This window comes from Mixophyes fleayi, chromosome 3, assembly GCF_038048845.1.
Source record: "Mixophyes fleayi isolate aMixFle1 chromosome 3, aMixFle1.hap1, whole genome shotgun sequence".
In the NCBI taxonomy this organism is placed as follows: Eukaryota; Metazoa; Chordata; class Amphibia; order Anura; family Limnodynastidae; genus Mixophyes; species Mixophyes fleayi.
In genome coordinates, this window is record NC_134404.1 from 154,351,748 (window position 1) to 154,370,899 (window position 19,152).

Below are 19,152 nucleotides of genomic sequence, written 5' to 3' on the forward strand. Positions count from 1 at the left end.
TAAGGGGTTTTCTCTGACACTCCTCATTAATATCTACTAGTGCTCCTCACAGGTACAGTAGGAGTAAGCAATTGATAATCATGTCGATGTGCGTGTGTACGACATTATTACTGCATACTTACCTACTTTCTTCAGCTCCCTTCCGGGAGCCAGCCAGTGGAGGGGGGCGTGAAGGGGCGGGGTGGCCGAAATCGCGTCATTTCGGCCCCGCCCCCTGTGACGTCATGACGCAAATTGCGTCATTTGACAGCGGGGGCGGGGCCAAACGCCGCGATTCACCGGGAATCGCGGCGTTTGGGATCTAATTCTGCCCACTTCACTAGGAAGTGGGGCACTTCCTAGTGAAGTGGGCAGAATTCGGGAGATTGCCACACTCGCCCGGGAGTCCGGGAGACTCTCACAAAATGCGGGAGTCTCCCGGACATTCCGGGAGAGTTGGCAAGTATGTATTACTGACCGCTGGTAAAATTTATTTTTCGCTTTCCATTACAGGCTTTATTGATTAACAGTTCCCCTGATCTCACTCTGCTGTGGTATTTCTGACTATAGGAACTCTGGTCTATTTAATTTAATTTGTTACATTTTTTACAGTTGCCATCAGTATAATATATAAAACATGTGCAAGATAGCATACACAGAGACAGGGGCGGGCTGGGCCGGGGGGCATCGGGCCCCCGGGCCGCCCAGTCTAACCGCTGTTAGAGCCGGCCGCCCAGCCCCTCTCCCCCCCGGATGCAATATTACCGTAATATTATCCGGCGGCCGCATCACATGACACGCGAGGCGGCCGCGTCAGGACACAGGCGGCCACATCACATGACACGCAATGTGGTCTGTGCGCCTCTCCCCCCCCCCGGGCTGAAATTTGCCAGCCTGCGCCTGCACAGAGATATTGTGGTGGGGTTTTTTTCTTATATTTTCAGAGGAAGTCTATTTGGAAAATTTGAAAAAGAGCAGTTTGAAAACAGATTTGATTTTCTTTTTTAAAGAGCTTTTCGCAAGTGGAAATTTGTGTCTCTTAAATAGACTTTCTGTAGAAATTTAACACTGAAGTCTATGGTTGCAGCATGCAGCTTGGGAATTGTCAGCAGCACAGTTCCGTGAACTTGCCCTGTCCTATCCTGCTGCTTCTTGTACAGTTTTACTCAAATATTTTAGAGGACCCACAATTCATACAAGAAACTCATTATATCCAGCCCCTGATGAGTTTGGAGCCAGGATGTAAAAAAGTAGCTAGTGTCAAAGCCTGATTAAGGGTTCAGGTTGTCCTAGGCTAAAATGCTTGTAGAACCCTCTTATCTTCCATGCCAGGCTAAAGGTAAAAACAAAAATGAAATATAGGAACAGCGGTTACAACTGATACACTTTCTTACTCCTATACAGAGCTAAAGCATGAAAGTTAAAAATATGGAAGTCATATAAATCCTTATAGTACCCAACTAGTGATTAAATCATACAAATGTCTGTATATATAATTCAGTCTTATTCAATAATGTCCCTTTCAATGTGATTTTCTTGCTAAAATCCAAGATGTGTCCACAATATCGATTCCCAAGATGTATTTCCTCCTCTCAAATGTATGATCGGAGTAGCATTACAAGTAATCATAGAAAGGAACAAATAAAAAAGATCACAGTGCAGACTGAAAAACTATATCTGTTTCCTAAGGAAAACGTGTGTATTAAGCATACAACACCAAATTCACCAAGTGTGATATTCCAAAATGATCTCCCTGGGAGGATGTACACTTACGGGAAGGAGATGAAACCACAGCTTGTAAAAGATTTCTTTAGTGATCACTCTTTATGCCAGCCCAGCTTGCTTCCTTTACTTCTCTATTAAATTAATCTCCATATAGGCAAATGTGAATAAAAAGCGCTGATAGTGTGTCACTCTTTTTAAGGTAGTTTTTTTTACAGTTTTCTAGTCTGCGCTATGATCATCTTTATTCTTTACCACTCTCACCAATGTTAAACCTGTGACTGTCTCTGTCTTTATCTCTATTACCTGCACGTTTTCAAGCCCCCCCCACTTGAGCATGACTCATTCTCTTCAGCCGGGAATAAGCCTAAAGCCTTACTATATTTTTCTTTCATGTTTTATATTTCATTTGGAGAACAACCATTCTCTTATATTTTAAAATAAATTTCCGTTTATACCTCTGTCTGACAGAATTGTGCACCCCCAAAATTCTAGCACCTCAAAAAAGCCTTGGGCCCTTTTCTGCAGCCTAGTCAGCCGTTAGGATAATCATTTAGGCCCTGCTAGTGGGGTCCAGGCAGAGTTCTGGCTTCAGCATAATTCTAGGGGCCCTATGTGCCCCTCTGGTACTGGGATGGAGACAGAACAATGAATGGTAGAGATGGCAATATACTGACGCTCTTAATCAATCATATACATAAGAAGTAGAAGAAAACTTTTTTCCCTACCACTTGGTTCAACGTTCAACCAATCATTGTTCAAAGAAGAAACTATATAACAAACTCTTTTCTGAGAATGTAATTATGTGATGGTACAATGCAGTAGACAAACATATGACAGGAAACAAAAGAACAGAAGAAATGAGAAAAAAGTCTTAAGGAAAAGAAGCTATAAATAAATATAAAAGTGTTTTAAAATGAGGGGGGGGGAGGTAAGAAGTATATTTGTATTTTGTATGGCTAGTTTTGTAGGGGTTTTATGTACTCATTTGCCAGATACAAAGGTACCCTAGAGAGGTGTCATAATTGCCACTTCTTAGGAGGCCCTTTTTCCCTAAACATGTTGCACCAGGGTGGCTTGGAAGAGGCCCTGCTGCTTTTCAGTGCTGGAGCTGTTTGAAATTAGTAGCAGGGAAGTAATCCTTTTTTGATTGCCCTACATTGACTAAAAGCAATCATCCCAGCATCAAAAAGGTCACTGGCTGGCCCCTGTTATTGAGGGGTTCACTATTCTGTCCCTAACTACCATGGCATAAAGGTGGCTAGGAGAACCCCTTCACTTTTCAGTATAAAGGTTGATTGTAATTAGTAGAAAGAGGCACCATACTTTTGTTTGTCTCCCTTCTCCTAAAAGTAATTAGTCCAATCTTTACTAGCCCATAGGCTGATCACAGTGATCGTGCCTGGCCAAACCAGGTGCAATGTGCAGAGGCTTGTGTGCACCATGTGTCTGTTACTCAGACACTTTTGTGCAGTGGTATGGTGCCCACCTTTTGGGGTCCTGCCTTTTTGTCCCTGGTCACCACTGCCACCTAGGTGGGCAGACGTTCACCTGCCCTTTCTAGTGCTGGTGAGCAATTTTTAGACAGGGTCTAACCTCTATTTTGCCTGGGTCTCCCTAATAAAATCTTTAAAAACAGTGAGCATAGGTCTGGTCAGCCTGGGGTCTGGTCACTCTTTATTATTAGACAGCCAAGGGTCCAGGTCTTCAAAAATTTTAGCAGCCATCACAGATCTTATGCATTCTTATATTTATTATCTTTTCATTCTACTAGACAAGCTCAGCTCCAGGGTAGCAATGTAGCTACATCCTTCAGCGCTGTTGCCAGTAGCCTTTAGGGTGTTAGGGGGGAATTATTGCTTGGTCCCCCTCTGCTAAGTTATTAATACCACCAATTAGCCCTTAGTCTGGCTGTGAGTATGGGTGGCCAAATATTACAGAGGGGCCAATGGATTGTATAATTGTCAGTTCTTGTGGCCTTATTAATTAACTTAGCAACACCTGGTATCAGAGGCCCTAATATTTTTGGTGCTTTTGTTGGTTTGTCTTCATATAGAAAATATAGGAACATAGGTATGCTTTCTATTTCCTGTAAATCCTCCCTAACATCCATTTGCTAATAGCAGCTATTTAATATAATCTGGATTTGGAGTGATTTAAAGTGATTCCATGTGGCAAGTCTCCATGAAGTCATGCTAGCCAGCACAGAATGGTAACCACTAGTGTAAAACATACGGGGAGATGGATAAACTGCTCCTGCCTGTAGTGTATCGGGTAAGGGCCTTTCTGACTCCTTTTTCTATTACACGGAGATGTGAGAGGGGGTGTCCATCTTTATAGTCCAGGAACTCATTATCATTATCATCATCATCATCATCTATTTATGTAGCGCCACTAATTCCGCAGCGCTGTACAGGGAACTCATTCACATCAGTCCTTGCCCCATTGGAGCTTACAATCTAAACAAACTCTGGTGCTCCTTTTGCCCCACTACAGGTGAAGAAGTCCGCTCCCTTATTCTCTCCTCCCCACCCTCTACCTGTCCTCTCGACCACATCCCCTCTCACCTCCTTCGCTCTCTCTCTCCCACTGCCTGTTCTTACCTCGCTCACCTCTTCAACTTATCACTCTCCTCTGGTATAGTCCCCTCCTCTTTTAAACACGCTCTTATCTCCCCTATCCTTAAAAAACCCAATCTCGACCCCACCTCTCTTGCTAACTATCGCCCTATCTCACTACTCCCCTTCGCCTCCAAACTTCTCGAGCGGATTGTCTGCAGCCGCCTCGCCAAACATCTCTCTGACTATTCCCTCCTTGACCCTCTCCAATCCAGCTACCGTCCCCTCCACTCCACCGAAACTGCCCTGGCCAAGGTTACTAATGATCTCCTAACGGCCAAGTCCAAGGGTCACTTCTCTATACTTATTCTCCTCGACCTCTCCGCAGCCTTTGACACAGTGGACCACCCCCTCCTGCTGCAAACTCTTCTCTCTCTTGGCCTCTCTGGATCTGTCCTTGCCTGGTTCACCTCATACCTTACTAACCGCTCCTTCTCTGTATCAACGTCTGGCTCCTCCTCCCCCCACCCTCTCCCTTTTGGAGTCCCGCAGGGCTCTGTTCTCGGTCCTTTACTCTTCTCGCTCTATACTTCCTCACTTGGCGCTCTCATCTCCTCCTTTGGTCTTCAGTATCACCTCTATGCTGACGACATTCAACTCTACATCTCTTCACCTGATCTTTCCCCCACCCTCCTCGCTCAGGTATCTGACTGCCTCTCCGCCATCTCCTCCTGGATGTCGGAGCGCTTTCTCAAAATCAACATTTCAAAAACTGAACTCATTGTCTTTCCTCCTCCCAACCACCCATCCCACTATGACCTCTCCATTGTCGTTAACACTACCATCTCCTCTGTCACCCAACTCCGCTGCTTGGGTGTCACCCTTGACATCTCACTCTCTTTTGCCCCCCACATTCAAATCCCTTGCCCAAGCCTGTCGCTTCCAACTACGCAACATCGCCCGCATCCGTCCCTTTCTCTCTCAGGAGGCCACAAAACCATCATACACGCACTCATCATCTCCCGCCTGGATTACTGCAACCTCCTCCTCACCGGCCTCCCCCACTCTCGTCTCTCCCCCCTCCGCTCTATACTCAATGGGGCTGCAAGACTCATCTACCTCTCACGCCGCTCCTCCTCTGCCTCCCCTCTCTGCTTTGCCCTTCACTGGCTCCCCTTCCCCTACAGAATTCTTTTCAAACTCCTCACCACCACTTACAAGGCTCTCTCCCACTCTACTGCCCCTTATATCTCCAACCTCCTCTCCATTCACACTCCCGCCTGCTCCCTGCGCTCGGCCAATGACCGTCGCCTCTCCTCCACTCTGATCACCTCTTCCCATTCCAGAATCCAGGACTTTTCCCCTTGCAGCCCCCCTTCACTGGAATGACCTCCCTCGCTCCATCCGCCTCTCTCCCACTCTGTGCTCCTTCAAACGTGCACTCAAAACTCACCTCTTTCTCAAAGCCTACCACCCATCCACTTAACCCCATCTTCTCCGCTCATTCTCCCCTCTCTCCCATTGCCTCAACCGGCTCCTCTTGTGCATGGTCTGTCAACCCTCCCTTAGGATGTAAGCTCGAATGAGCAGGTCCCTCTTCCCTCCTGTCTCCTCACCTGTTCTTCTGCTCCATGCTTATTGCAGCAGCCTGCCTGGAGTTTCTGAAGTATTGGTATTTTTGTTTATTGTTCTGTACTGTTTTACCCTGTATAGTCTACTGTTTGTACTGTGTACGGCGCTGCGGAAATCTTGTGGCGCCTAACAAATAAATGATGATAATAATAATAATAATAATAATAAATCCCCTAATTTACACACACACAGACTGAGATAGACTAAGGGCAATTTAATAGCAGCCAACTAACCTACCAGTATGTTTTTAGAGTGTGGGAGGAAACCGGAGCACCGGAGGAAACCCACGCAAACACGGGGAGAAAGAACTGATTATTTACGTTAAGTGTTGTTGATATATGAACTGTGGCATATGAAATAATGTGTTTACATTTTTTACAGTTTTAATTTGAATAAAATAGTAGGAAATGAATTGTAAAAAAAAATAGTATTTACTATATAGCACATTATCAGACATTTACTTCCATTGCCTTTGTCTGGGTGCACACTACAGAATATTCAGACAAATGTGTTAGCTACAGCGATTTTACTAACGACTAAAAACAGAAAATCCCAATCAGCATACCGATTCATGCGTACACACTACGTGTACATACTAATGCGATATCGGGATGAAAGTCGTTTATCGAGTGATTGGCCTGATAATTGGCTGAAAACACTGTAGTGTGTACCCAGCCTAACCATTGCTAGATACACAAAAGTTAGCTAGTAGTGTTACTAAATAACTCACAAGGGTCCTGATCTATAAGATCAGAAGTATTAGGCAATTTATGAAGTTGTGAAAAACTTTGCTCAGAATAGTGTTAACTTGCCTTTAACAAGGGATGAAGCTGAAGCTAGTCATCATAGTGAAGAGAGGTCTTCACTGCGTCCCGGCATGGTAAATAGCAGTAGTACAACAATCTATATTGCTGCAATATTTACTGAACTATATTTTATTAGGGGAACCAGATCAGGGTGATTTCTGATGTAATTTTTAATGTTAAAAGTGACATTGTGTGATGTATTATTGTTAGCAATATCCTATGTGATGTCATTGTCTCACTCCCAAATCCATGATTTCTCCCATGCTGCCCCCCAACATTGAAACAATCTCCCTCATTCTATCAGACTATCCCCCAACCTGCAAAGCTTCAAATGCTCCTTGCAAACCCACCTGCTCATTAAAGCCTACCATTCCACTGATTCAAAATTCCTCTTCAAATTGTGCCTCACCCTTTTTAATCCCCCAACTCACCCTCTCTTCCTTCAAAACCTACTTTCTGATTAGTAGATCCTCTTACACAGACTCACCCCTATGTGTGTACCATTTATCTGCCCTTTTCCCTTTAAATTGTAAGCTCTCATGAGCAGGGTCCTTTTCCCTCTTGTTCTTACACTTTACATTACCTATTAAAAGAGGAGCAATAGATACCAAGCAAGTAATCCTTCCTCATTTTGGAACTGAACTCACCAGTAGTGAGTAGCAGATGCTTGCTTGCAATATAAAAATTGCTCATTACATGAGCTTGAATAGAGAAAAGGACTCACTCTCCTGTTTTGTGTCACTGTACTGCAATGAGTATGGAGAAAAGAAAGTAACCCAGAGAATTGCGAGGAGGTCAGACAGAAGATTGTAACCAAGCATGGACAATCTTAAGGATACATTTCAATCTCTCAAGACCTTGATGTTCTGGTTATTAGGCAGTTTAAGGCCCATGACACTTTAGCCAACTTCCCTGGACCTGGCCACAAGAGAAATCTTAATTGAAATTTAGAGTGCAGAATTTTTCAAGTGGTGTAGTAAGCACCTTGATCAATTGCCAGACAGGCTGGAGCTGAATTTCAAAAACAAGGTTTCAACTGACACCATGGGCTAGATTTACTAAGCTGTGGGTTTGCAAAAGTGGGGATGTTGCCTATAGCAACCAATCAGATTCTAGCTATCATTTTGTAGGTGCTAAATAAATGAAAGCTAGAATCTGATTGGTTGCTATAGGCAACATCCCCACTTTTTCAAACCCGCAGCTTAGTAAATCTAGCCCCATGTGTCACCAACTCAATGAAAGGGGTTATATGGAAGGAGGCCCACAAGGGCCCCACTGCTGGGAGACAGACATAAGTAAAGCCCAATTGAACACCTGAAAAAGCCTTTTGGAGGAATGTACTGTGGACAGATGATAACCATATAAGAGCTTTTCAGCAAAGCATATTATTCCTATGTTTACAGAAAGCAACATGAAGCTTGCAAAGCAATTAACACCTTCCCTACAGTCAAACATTGAGGATGTTCATTGAAGTTTTGGAGTTGCTATGCTGCACCTGGAACTGGATGCAATGCCTGGAACGTGTACTTAGCATCATGAAATCTGGAGATTACCAGTCCATTTTGAAATGCAATGTTGAATCCAGTGACAGAAATCTGAGTCTCTGACAAAGGTCATGCATCTTCCAGCAGGACAAGGACCCAAAACACTTGTCAAAAAGCACCTAGGAATAGTTGAAGACAAGATGCTGGAAGTGGCCAGCAATGGGTCCAGATCTAAACACCACAGAATACCTTTCCAGAGGTCTGAAACCTGCAGTTAGGAAAAGACACCCTTAAAATATGGGTGAACTGTTACAGGTTGCACAAGAAGAGTGAGCTAAACTGCCAGTAGAGAGGTGCAGTAACCTCACCCATGACTATAGGAAGCAATTGATTTCAGTAATTTTTACCAACAGCTCTGCTTCCAAATGTTAAGTTTCAATGTGTCAATCATTTTGTCTGGCCCATTTAATAATTTAAGCTAAGATTTAAATTGTTTCTGTTTTTTGTGCTTTATTCCACTAAAAAAAAATAAAAAAAAAAATGTATGTGAATACCAAAATATTGTTTATTTCAACATTTTATGGAAATAGTACATTATTAGAGAAAACTGCAAGAGTGCCAATATTTGGCCACAAATGTATATCATAAATTACAATAGAGAACATGCAGTACATTATTATTAATAATATTATTTGTCTTACATATGCCACTGGTTATTTGTATTTCTTTTCTTTCAGCAGAATATTAAGGATCTTCGTTGTCAAAATGACTTGTGCAATCTCAGATTTTACATGAACAAGATCCCATTTAAGCCTGATGGTATGCCTTAGTTTTAGTAATGTTGTAGATAACACTGACAGCCACACCCTGATGGTCTAGTATGATTTAACAGCACAAATATCGTATATGCTAAAAGAGAGTTGCCAAGCTTTGAAGATTGGTCTCCGGGAGTCTGGTGTGGAGGAGGGTGCGAGGGGGCGGGGCTTCACAAATTGTGTCATTTTGGCCACATCCCCGTGACGTAATGATGCAAACACGTCATTTTACCATGGGGGGTGGGCCAAAATGATGCAATTCCTGGAGAATCGCATCATGGAGGCTTGAAATCTGCCCATTTTACTAGCAAGTGGGCAGATGCGGGAGAATTGTCAGCTCTCCTGGGAGTCCGGGAAACCTACCCGGATTTCGGGAATGTCCCGGACATTCTGAGAGAGTTGGCAAGTATGTGCTAAAAAGTTATCTGCATATATAATTGAAAAGTGACAACATAGCAAACTATAATGTATACATTTCTCCCTAGACCCTACCACAATCTCAGACCTCATATAAAAGCACTTGAATTCACTTGAATAAAAATAATAGAAAAGGGTCTTTTATTTTATTTTGCCTGTTTCCCTTTGTAATGCCAATAATTAATAGATTTCTATCCCACTATACTGTGAAAAAGAAAAGTCATTTGTATACTGTCACAAAAACAGTATAAAATAGACTGTAGGAGACTAAGAATTGAAAAAAATATTCCCTATGTGAACATTCGTCAGGTCATCTATGAATTGGTTAAAGTGGATCTGTCATCTAAAGAAAGTGGTAGCAGCTATATTGTGGGCTGAACTAGTATTCATAAGAAAGTAGCTTATTAATTCACTATAGAGCATGAATATTAGTTAGGCAGTGCCTTCGATATCACTACTTTCTAGCAAATTGATAGGCCGCATAGTGGTTTAGCCCACAAAACAGATGACTCCACTGTGACAGGTCCACCTTAAAGGAGATAATGGATGCACAAGAATCTCAATTTTGTTTAATAAATTAAACTAGCTTGAAACAAACCATGGAAAATGTGGTAATGTCATGATTATGTTCATTTAATGAGGGAGGTGTTTAGTTGTCAAGTACTAAACATGATTTTGTTCCTGCTTGCTCAAGCATAGCGCAGCTCGCAGCTGTATAATGAGCAGAAATCTGTCTTTTACCGTCTTGGACTGTGTAAAATGGGTCATAAATATTTATGTGATTAGTAGTTCCCATACACAAAGCTGAGCTTGAGCAAACATGGAGATCATTTCGATGCACTCAGTAACTGCCTCCATGTTCACTAATTTTGTGTATTGTATATGCAGTTATTAGAGTTCAGCTGTTTATCTAACATATTTTTGTATATTTTTTCAGGTGTTTATATTGAAGAAATTTTAAATACCTGGAAATGTGACTATGACAAACTGGAACATAATCACACCTATATACAATGGTAAGTGTTAAAAACTTTAAAACAAAATTTAGGGCCTGATTCATTAAGGAACATAAATTCTGATACGTGCCATATTTTGCGTAAACCTGCTCTTCAAATGCAAATGACAATTCCAACAGCCTATGATTTCAAGGGCAGAATGAGGGAGGGAAGAGGCATATGCTTGTAGTCAATGTATAGTAAGGGCATGCCAAGCACGATCAAGAGCAGCTGTAAAAATGCATTTTATGTACAGTAGGCATTAATAGCATCCTGATATATGCCTTTTTTTGTAAAAGGAAAATGAAAACCCTTTTTAATGTATTTTTCATTAATGATTATATTATTGACAGGTGTTAAAGTTTTTAATTTTATTTTTTTTCTGTGTGCGTTCTGATGGGACTTTATATATATATATATATATATATATATATATATATATATATATATATATATATATATATATAGACATTGTGCGTATCCTGTAGTGTGCTATGTCTGTGTGCATACAGCAAGTGCCATATAGGCAGAGCTAAGTTTATGCCCTAAAGCTTAATTCCTTGGTCGATCTATGCAGCTGGTTTGCATGATCTCTTTGATCCTGAGATGGTTTGTTTAAAATGGCAATGTCAAAGTGTCTCCTCCTAATTAATTTCAGAGGTTTTTTTTTTACAAACATTTAATTATTGTAAAGCCCAGGACAATAACTGAGGTTTGTGCTGCCGTTATGAATTTTCAGATGCAAATACATTGGTTTATGTGTGCTAAACTCTACATTTGCCTTATATTATGTGCCTCCCTATATTGACTATTTGAATGTCATTGAAAGTGGGTGATAAATAGAGGATAACATCACCACCAATAAGAGACATTTGCATGGCAAAGAAAATAGTTTTGACGTGTGCATCTGTAACGCCCCCCTGCGGGGAAACAGGGACAGACGCAACACAAAAGAACTTACCTTGAAGACGATGGTCACCTCCAGTCCGCTTCCGATATCCCAGCTGCGATCCGATCCCAGCAGATCCGCAGCCGAAACCCTTGTCACCTCCAACCACGTCCCTCTAAGAAAGAGACAGAGATTACGGCCGTGCCTACCAGGTAAGGGCTGTCCGAGAATACGGCAACGAACAAGGACACTCTCAGTCCAAGCCCACTTGCCGCCTCCTCGCTTTGCTCTTGCCAAGAAGCGGGGGACTACAGGCACTTAAAACCAAGACTAGTCCGAGGACTAATCCCGCCTCAAGTACCTCACACACCTGCCGGTGAGGGCCTAACCGAAAGGGGGAATCGAGCGTGATACTCACCGGGACACTTCCACTTCCGATCCGGTTCTCCTGCACCTTCCCGACGCCTGCGGATGACAAGAACACACAGCCTCCCTCTACACTCTCAGTGAGACTAAGATGGCACCCACAAACTTAAACTGACTACAACAGCGACCCGACCCTAACAACACTCTAATGGTCGGCAACGCAACTAAGTCAAACCACTATGACTAACTAGGTGTGGTGCACTAACAGAACTGCTCACTTACACACTACGGGGAACACCAGCCGGTGTTCACGGACTAAACCGGAGGGCGGTTCCTAACCCCCTCACCCAGGTCTAACCAAGGAGACTGTCTCCTTACGATGGGGTCACCCACGGACCCTAAGGAGCGGCTGCTTCAAGCCCGGCTGAGGCTCAGTGGAACAGCACACTAACCCGCGGGCCGACTGCCGTACGGAACAGCCGATCGAACTGAACCGCCCGACTGCCTGTACTCGGAAATCTCACACGTGTCCTTACGTCCGGAACCACAGGTCCACCTGCACGGAACCGGTCTCGGGGACCCTCAATCAGAACCACGGCCGCCCCTGGAACTGCCTCAAGGTGTGCTGCACTGCCACCAACTCACTCAGCCACCCCCTCTGGGAACCAGTGTGACCCCGGGGACCTAAGGGACAGGAAAACTACGTGTGTTCTCCCCTGACTATGTGTATGCTGGTAACTACACTTGTCCCCACAGCACGGGTTAGCACAGAACAACACAGGAACAAGAGCCTACCTTTAATGGGGGCCTGAAGTCTTGCCCCAGGACACAATTACGTAGCACACCCAAAATACTGTAATTCAGCAATACCCGCCGCACAGACAGAATACAATATACAGTACTTTGTAAGCTACTTACCAGAGCACACCGCTGCTAGCCAACCAGCCGGTTTCTACAGCACCACAGGAGCCTCCGCTCTACTGTACCTCCTAACTATGTGTGCTTACCTCACACAGGACCGCGCCTACACTCACGAGGCTCCCACACCTCTATCACACCACCACCAGGGCCTTCTGCCCTTCACACAATGGGCCTCTTGCCCAGTTGCACACAGAGCCTTGTGCTCCAATTAATGGGCCTCAGCCCCCTCTCTACCTCAGGGCTCTGAGCCCACTAACTAGGGCCTTGTGCCCTGCTACCTAGGGGTCCTAGCCCCTGCCTACTGAAGCCTGTGGCCTCCCTGACTATCTGCTAGGGCATTGTGCCCTTTATAGCCTACGGGCTACCAGCCCCTACTCAGGCCCTCTGGCCTTCCTATGGCCTCTAGGCCACTAACTTCCTAAGGGCCTTGTGCCCTTGCACCTGGGGCTCTCATGCCCCCTGCCTAACTAACAGGGGCTTGTCCCCTTTATCAAAAGTATTATGGCCTACTGGCCCACTAACTCGTAGGGGCCTAGTGCCCAGGTCCCTGGGCCTTGTGCCCCTAATTTACTCCGTCCCCACGGGTCTTGTGCTCGACCGTGGCCCCTGGCCTAGTGCCCGAATTTAACGTTGAGTATACTTACCTGCTCTGCGCAGGATACTCAACTTGCCACGCCGTCTTCTTCCTTCTCCGGGTCTTCCAGACCCTCCAGCCGGCGGCGCCTCTTCTCCTCTTCGGCGCGGGTCTTCTGCCTTCTCTGGTGGCGGGGGCGCTCTTACAAGGGCTCCCCACCGACGATCTCCGCTGCTTCTGTTCTTCCTCCACTCCGGACGTCCCACGACGTCCTTCTCCCTCTGCCGCCGGACTCCTTCTGCCAAAATGGCGCCACCCGGCGACTTATATAGTCGCCGGCGTGACGTCATTAGCGCTGATTGGCTCGCGTCGGCGCCAATCTTTTGAATGGCCGGGCGCGAGCCGCGATTGGCTCGCATATCCGGCCGGTGATTGGCCAGCGGGGAAAGATGAGCCCTGATTGGCTCATCCTTCCTCCGCGGACGGGACCTGCAAGAAAGAAGCCACGATACTCACCGCTGGATCGATGGACGGGTGAGTAACCTTCTTTCTTCATCCGCTTGCAGGGCTTAGCTACCAGGGGACTCTTCAGCCCCTCCAGGGGCGCAGCACAGCCTGACATCTTCGCCCTCTTCACGGGCACCAGGCACATCTTCAGCCCCTCCAGGGGCATAGCGATGGCAGGGGCACTCTCTACACATCAGGCAAATATACTGAAGAATAGTTTTGCAAATGTTACTCATCTCTAATCTTGTGGAATATATCTATGCACAGCAGTGAAACTCAGCCAATAACTTCAAAAACATGATGTCACAAAGAGGCTTTTATGTATTTCCATTGTTTTATTGCATCCTAAGTCACCCCTTCTTGTTTGCACTTGCAAGGATTCAGATAGACCTTTATGATCAAAATATGCAATGTATTTTGTTTTTACAGGCTTTTCCCTCTACGAGAACAAGGGTTAAATTTCTACGCCAAGGAGCTAACTACATATGAAATTGAGGTAAAACACAATTCTGCAAAAAATGATACATGCTTGCTGTGGTTGATTTCATGAAGAAAACAATTAAAAACTATATTAAATAGTATGCCTAATATACCCTCTAAAAATATTCTGTTATAAAAAAAGTAAGTTTTCCAATGAAGACTACTTTTTTATCAGAAAAAAAACTATGAGTTATTGGAAAAAGCTAAAATGTATCTTACTGCAACCACATTAAGGGCTGACACTTGTTCTCGTGGATTCTTGTGCAACAGTACAGGCAACATTCTTTATGCTATCTATTAAAACATCAAGCAATAAAAACATTCTATACAAACAATTAAAACAAATGCCATGGTTCTGCTTAAGGGTGGAAATTAGCTCATTTTCTTTGTTCTTTTTTTAAGAGTAATTTAGTGCCATTTTTCAGCCAACTCTGCATCCGCCCCTAAGTGTGAGAGGTATGGTGTTAAAACAAACCCTATTGAGATAGAGCTGCTACATTTTATGCATAGTATAGTATTTGTGTATTAAATCATTTTTATTTTTGAAAATAGTAAATAAAAATGGAGTTAGTCATATACTTCCATGAATACATGTATTCTCTATAACAACATGGTTCTATGTTTTGTAAAAATCAGTAATTTTATAGTGTAGTAAATGTTTTAACGCTAACAAAATTTTCTTTTTCTCCTAAGGAATTTAAAAAGACAAAAGAAGCTATTAAAAGATTTGTCTTGGCTTACAAGATGATGTTGGATTTTTTTGGGTTAAAATTGATGGACAAGAATGGAAACGTTTCACGGGCCACAAACTGGCAAGAAAGATTTCTGCACTTGAATGAGTATGTATATTTTTCAATCACTGCTGTCACTGTTCACCATGGGCCTGATTACTTAAGGAACTTGGCAAAAATTTGAGTAAGTTGTCTTACTTAAGTTTTCTGGACAAAACCATGTAACAATGCAAGGGGTGCAAATTAGTTTATTTTTTTGTACATAAGTAAAATACTGGATGTTTCTTCATGTAGCACACAAATACTTGATAGCTTATTTGTACACTGATATTTTAAGTTGATATTTGTGTGTTACATAAATAAAAAACAGCCAGTATTTAACTCATGTGCAAAATAATAAACTAATTTACACCCCTTGCATTACAACATGGTTTTGTCCAGAAAACTTAAGTAAGAAAACTTACTCAAATTTTTGCCTAAGTTCCTTAATGAATCAGGCCCTATATATCTATTATTTACCAACAACTAACAGACTACTCCCATATGTCATTTTACTGCAACCTCAAGTTGCTACTAAACAAACTGTTGTTCTTATGCAATGATTGGTTAATATGTTTGTTCTTTTAAGCATTTTGGTCATGATACCCATGGGCAAACACAGGATTTGTAGAGGGGGGTTTCCACACCAGGCCGCCAGTGGGCGTGACCAGAATGCCTGGGGCGTGGCTATAATATTAGACAGTGCTTGGCTGCTCTCCAACTCTTCCTATCCCCATAATATACATGGGCAATGCTGCGTGCACTACTGTTAGGTGCACGCAGCTCTCCCTTTTCAAGCAGAGCTGTGTGAAGCGGGAGCAGAGTACAACCAGCTCAATTATACAGTGCCCCAGGCTTCGAGGGGGTTTACAGGCACTAGGAAACTTCCCATCGGTTTGCCTATGATACCAGCTGGTGAACTTTCAGTACAGCTGCAGTGATTATATCCATTAATAAGTAACACATGTGTTATAGAAAGAAAAGCATGTGCAGACACTTCTACGTAAAGCACAAAGATTAAAATAACGTTAAATATTGCATTAAACTCAAAAGCAGAACAACTGGCAAAATTAAAGTTGCAGCAGCACATTCACATTCCATCCTGTTTTCCCTGTGAGTAAATTTAGCCCGTAGGAAATTTTTTTTTTTTGTTTTAATTTTATGTTTGTAGTTAATTCAGTTTTCTTACTTTCAAGACTGCGGAATTATATAACACAATGCTGTGTCTTTCTCTGCTTTCGTCATTTTCAAATTTCAGCTGTTGTTTTTTTCAAGTCACATTAATATTACAATTATTTTCATTTTGTTTATCCCATGAGATTGGCTCACCTTTAACAATGCAATGTTTGCAAATAATACAGATGTCCAGAAAACTGGATTGTATCAATAATAGCACAGTTTTACGACTACTCTGCAGTTATTTAATCGCCACAGATCTCTTATGTGCACAATTACAAATATCAAAAGCAGCAAAAAATTGTGGAAACAAGATGATGTCTGTTATCTATCATTTATAAGGGGGGGAAAACAATTAATATGAAATTGTTTGTGCTAATCGAGACTTCTAAATGTAATAGTTATTGGTACCAAAATAGGAAGTGGTATTTCCAGTCCTAAGTGAGCCCTGGGAGATTGTGCAAGTTTTGTGAGGTATATTTCTTACCAGGTATATTATATCAGTGATTCTGACAAAAATGGCCAACAACAGGAGAGATTTAAACTCTGACTCTTTCTAAGCGGAATTTAGCTTGTTTAATTGTAAATGGGAGAATCTTAAATTAACATATGCAAATACTTTCCCCTTTATACTCCTTTAAAAGATTTCAGTCAGGCATCTATACTTTTTGTTCCACTAGTGAAACATCACCTCTTTCTGCAAGTCTATACGCTGGTTGCTATTATGTAAAAGAAACACTTGACAAGTCTAGTTTAACCCATAAAGCCCTCAAGAATGTCACACCTGCTAAACCTATCTCTAATATGCCACAAGTATTCTCCGAAATACTATGCTTTGCCCTTGCCCGTTTTTTCACCTTTATGATAGAAATGCTCAAAAATTTCGAACTGGTTAGAAATCAATTTTCAACAGTTCGATGGATGCGAATATGTTTGTGGTACTAGTGTCAATAGACCCCAGTTTGAATTTGGGCCTTGAAAGTTGAGGCACCCATTGACCAATCATGTTCGAGGTTTGCTGTGCGGTGCATGGTGCTTTTTAGTTCCCAATTTAAAGAAAACACCAAAATGTATTAATTTTAGCTTAAAAGTATTGTTTTGTTTATTATTATTTATTTATTTATTATTATTATTATTATTATTAATAGTATTATATCTATATATTTATAATATATATAATAAATATATATTTATTATTTATATTAATGCATTATTATTTATTACTGTATTAAGCATGTGCGAACTGATGCAATTGTGTGCAAACTGTCTTGGACATAGTCGATCAGCTCATTCATGGTCCAACTTAATTGACTTTCTCAAATATTCCTTATGTTTAAGCAATCTAAAACTCAAGACGTTGCATTGAATTTTCTAATTTTAGAGCCAATTTGTCAAACCCGTTTGAAAATTGGTAAGTTGAAGCACCTCCACTCTCTGATCACTACTCACTAACACCTCTAGGATGTCTCACATATTCTTTGCAAATTTCCTTTCTATGCCACTAGACATTCAGTTTACGAAGTGTACTGGATAGCCAGTGCAAATCACTTTGGTTTTGCACCCATGTGCCTCTATGTATGGCCTATATGGGCCTCCCAGTACACTCAAGGTGCATGCATACTTTACATTCCTTGGGAACCTCTGCAAACTAGAAAGGTGCTTAGGTTCTTTTGGGGAGGTGGAAAAGAGGAGCACTCTGCAAAGTGTAAATGTCAGTCCAGAGCTTTACCACTTCAGATCCACCATTCAGTTTTTCTCATACAATATTGCTTAGTTTGCCCTATTTTATGGCTTCAATTAGTCAAGAGAGTGAGGGGACATAAGTGCTGTAAAGTGGCACACTTCATAATGGCAGCTTTGATGTACACTTACTTCTGTGAATCATTTTTTGATGACAAAAAAATAATGACAACTTTTATTAATTATATCTTTACTTGAAGTGTGCCTAGAAATTTGGATGGTAAGTGTAAAATGTGTCCCATTAAAGTAACGGACAGGATCCAATCTCTGCTCAATCAACTGTTTTTCCAGACTGAAAATGGCAATGTTCCTGTTTGGGAAGCAAGGAGCACCCTAAAAGAGCATAATGCTACCAAAGAGGATTTTCAATTGTTTCTCCATGTTTTTGGTATCATTGATGAAGCCCTCAGTCTCCAAGTCATATCATCTGGCCCTTTAACAACTACATACGTTCACATTTCACAGTCCTGATCTGTTAGCACTTTTCCTTCAACCAATACTGTCTTTTAATGCACATCAATCTGTGACACTTTTGTTTCAGTATCTTTTTCCTCTTAGATTGCAAGCTTATAAGCACAACGTTCACAATATTATTCTGCCTTATAGTTACTTATATCTACGGCTTACTTTATACATTGTTGCAGTACATTATAAGAATAGGAGTCACTTGGGCTGAACAGCAGTAAAGTGTTTATTACGACTGGGGCCAAGTGTCAGTTTCTGATAAGAGTTTTCACCACATGTTTGAGTGGGATTTCGCTGGGTGTTTTGGTTTCTTCCAATGGTCCAGAGATTACTGATAGGTGGGTTGGCTTCTGAAAAAGTTGGGCCTGGTGGGTGTATGTGATTGTAGTAAGGAAATCGGATTGTTCCACTGTGGCAAGGACTGATGTGTCTGACAAAATTGTTTTGATATTTGTGTTTCATTGTGCAGTAACAGGTAATATGTTGCCATTATATAAATAAAGGACAGTGATATATGGAGTGTTAAGATGTGACCAGCATCACTGTGTCTATATAATTGCCATGAAACTCAGAGGTGACTTGTAATGTTTTTTATAATATATTCATTCTATGTAGGTTTGCATACAAATATACTAAACACACATATGGGATATGTTTTTCAAAAACACATCCAGAAAATTCTGGAAACTAAAGTAAATCATTGCTGCTTCATGTGCGGTTCAGTAATGTTACAAGGACCCGCTGTTCAGTCTGTGCCCAATGTGCAGACATAAGGAAATGAGAAATGTCAGCAGTTATACTCAGCATTCCTCCTTCTATGCTTCATCAATTGGCTACATGTGGGCAAGGTAGCTTG

At 42.2% G+C, this 19,152-nt stretch overlaps 1 protein-coding gene across 2 annotated transcripts in view; it reads left to right on the forward strand.

Annotated features, from left to right (window-relative positions):
• Positions 1-19,152, forward strand: part of OGFRL1 (opioid growth factor receptor like 1) — a 68,126-nt gene that overhangs the window by 46,356 nt on the left and 2,618 nt on the right. Inside the window, exons 3-6 of one of the 2 annotated variants that reach the window (XM_075202598.1) lie at positions 8,919-9,000; positions 10,351-10,429; positions 14,095-14,161; positions 14,839-14,984. In XM_075202598.1, coding sequence (XP_075058699.1) covers positions 8,919-9,000; positions 10,351-10,429; positions 14,095-14,161; positions 14,839-14,984 — 374 coding nt within the window. The remainder of the gene's footprint in view (positions 1-8,918; positions 9,001-10,350; positions 10,430-14,094; positions 14,162-14,838; positions 14,985-19,152) is intronic. The other variant, XM_075202599.1, reaches the window with a different exon arrangement.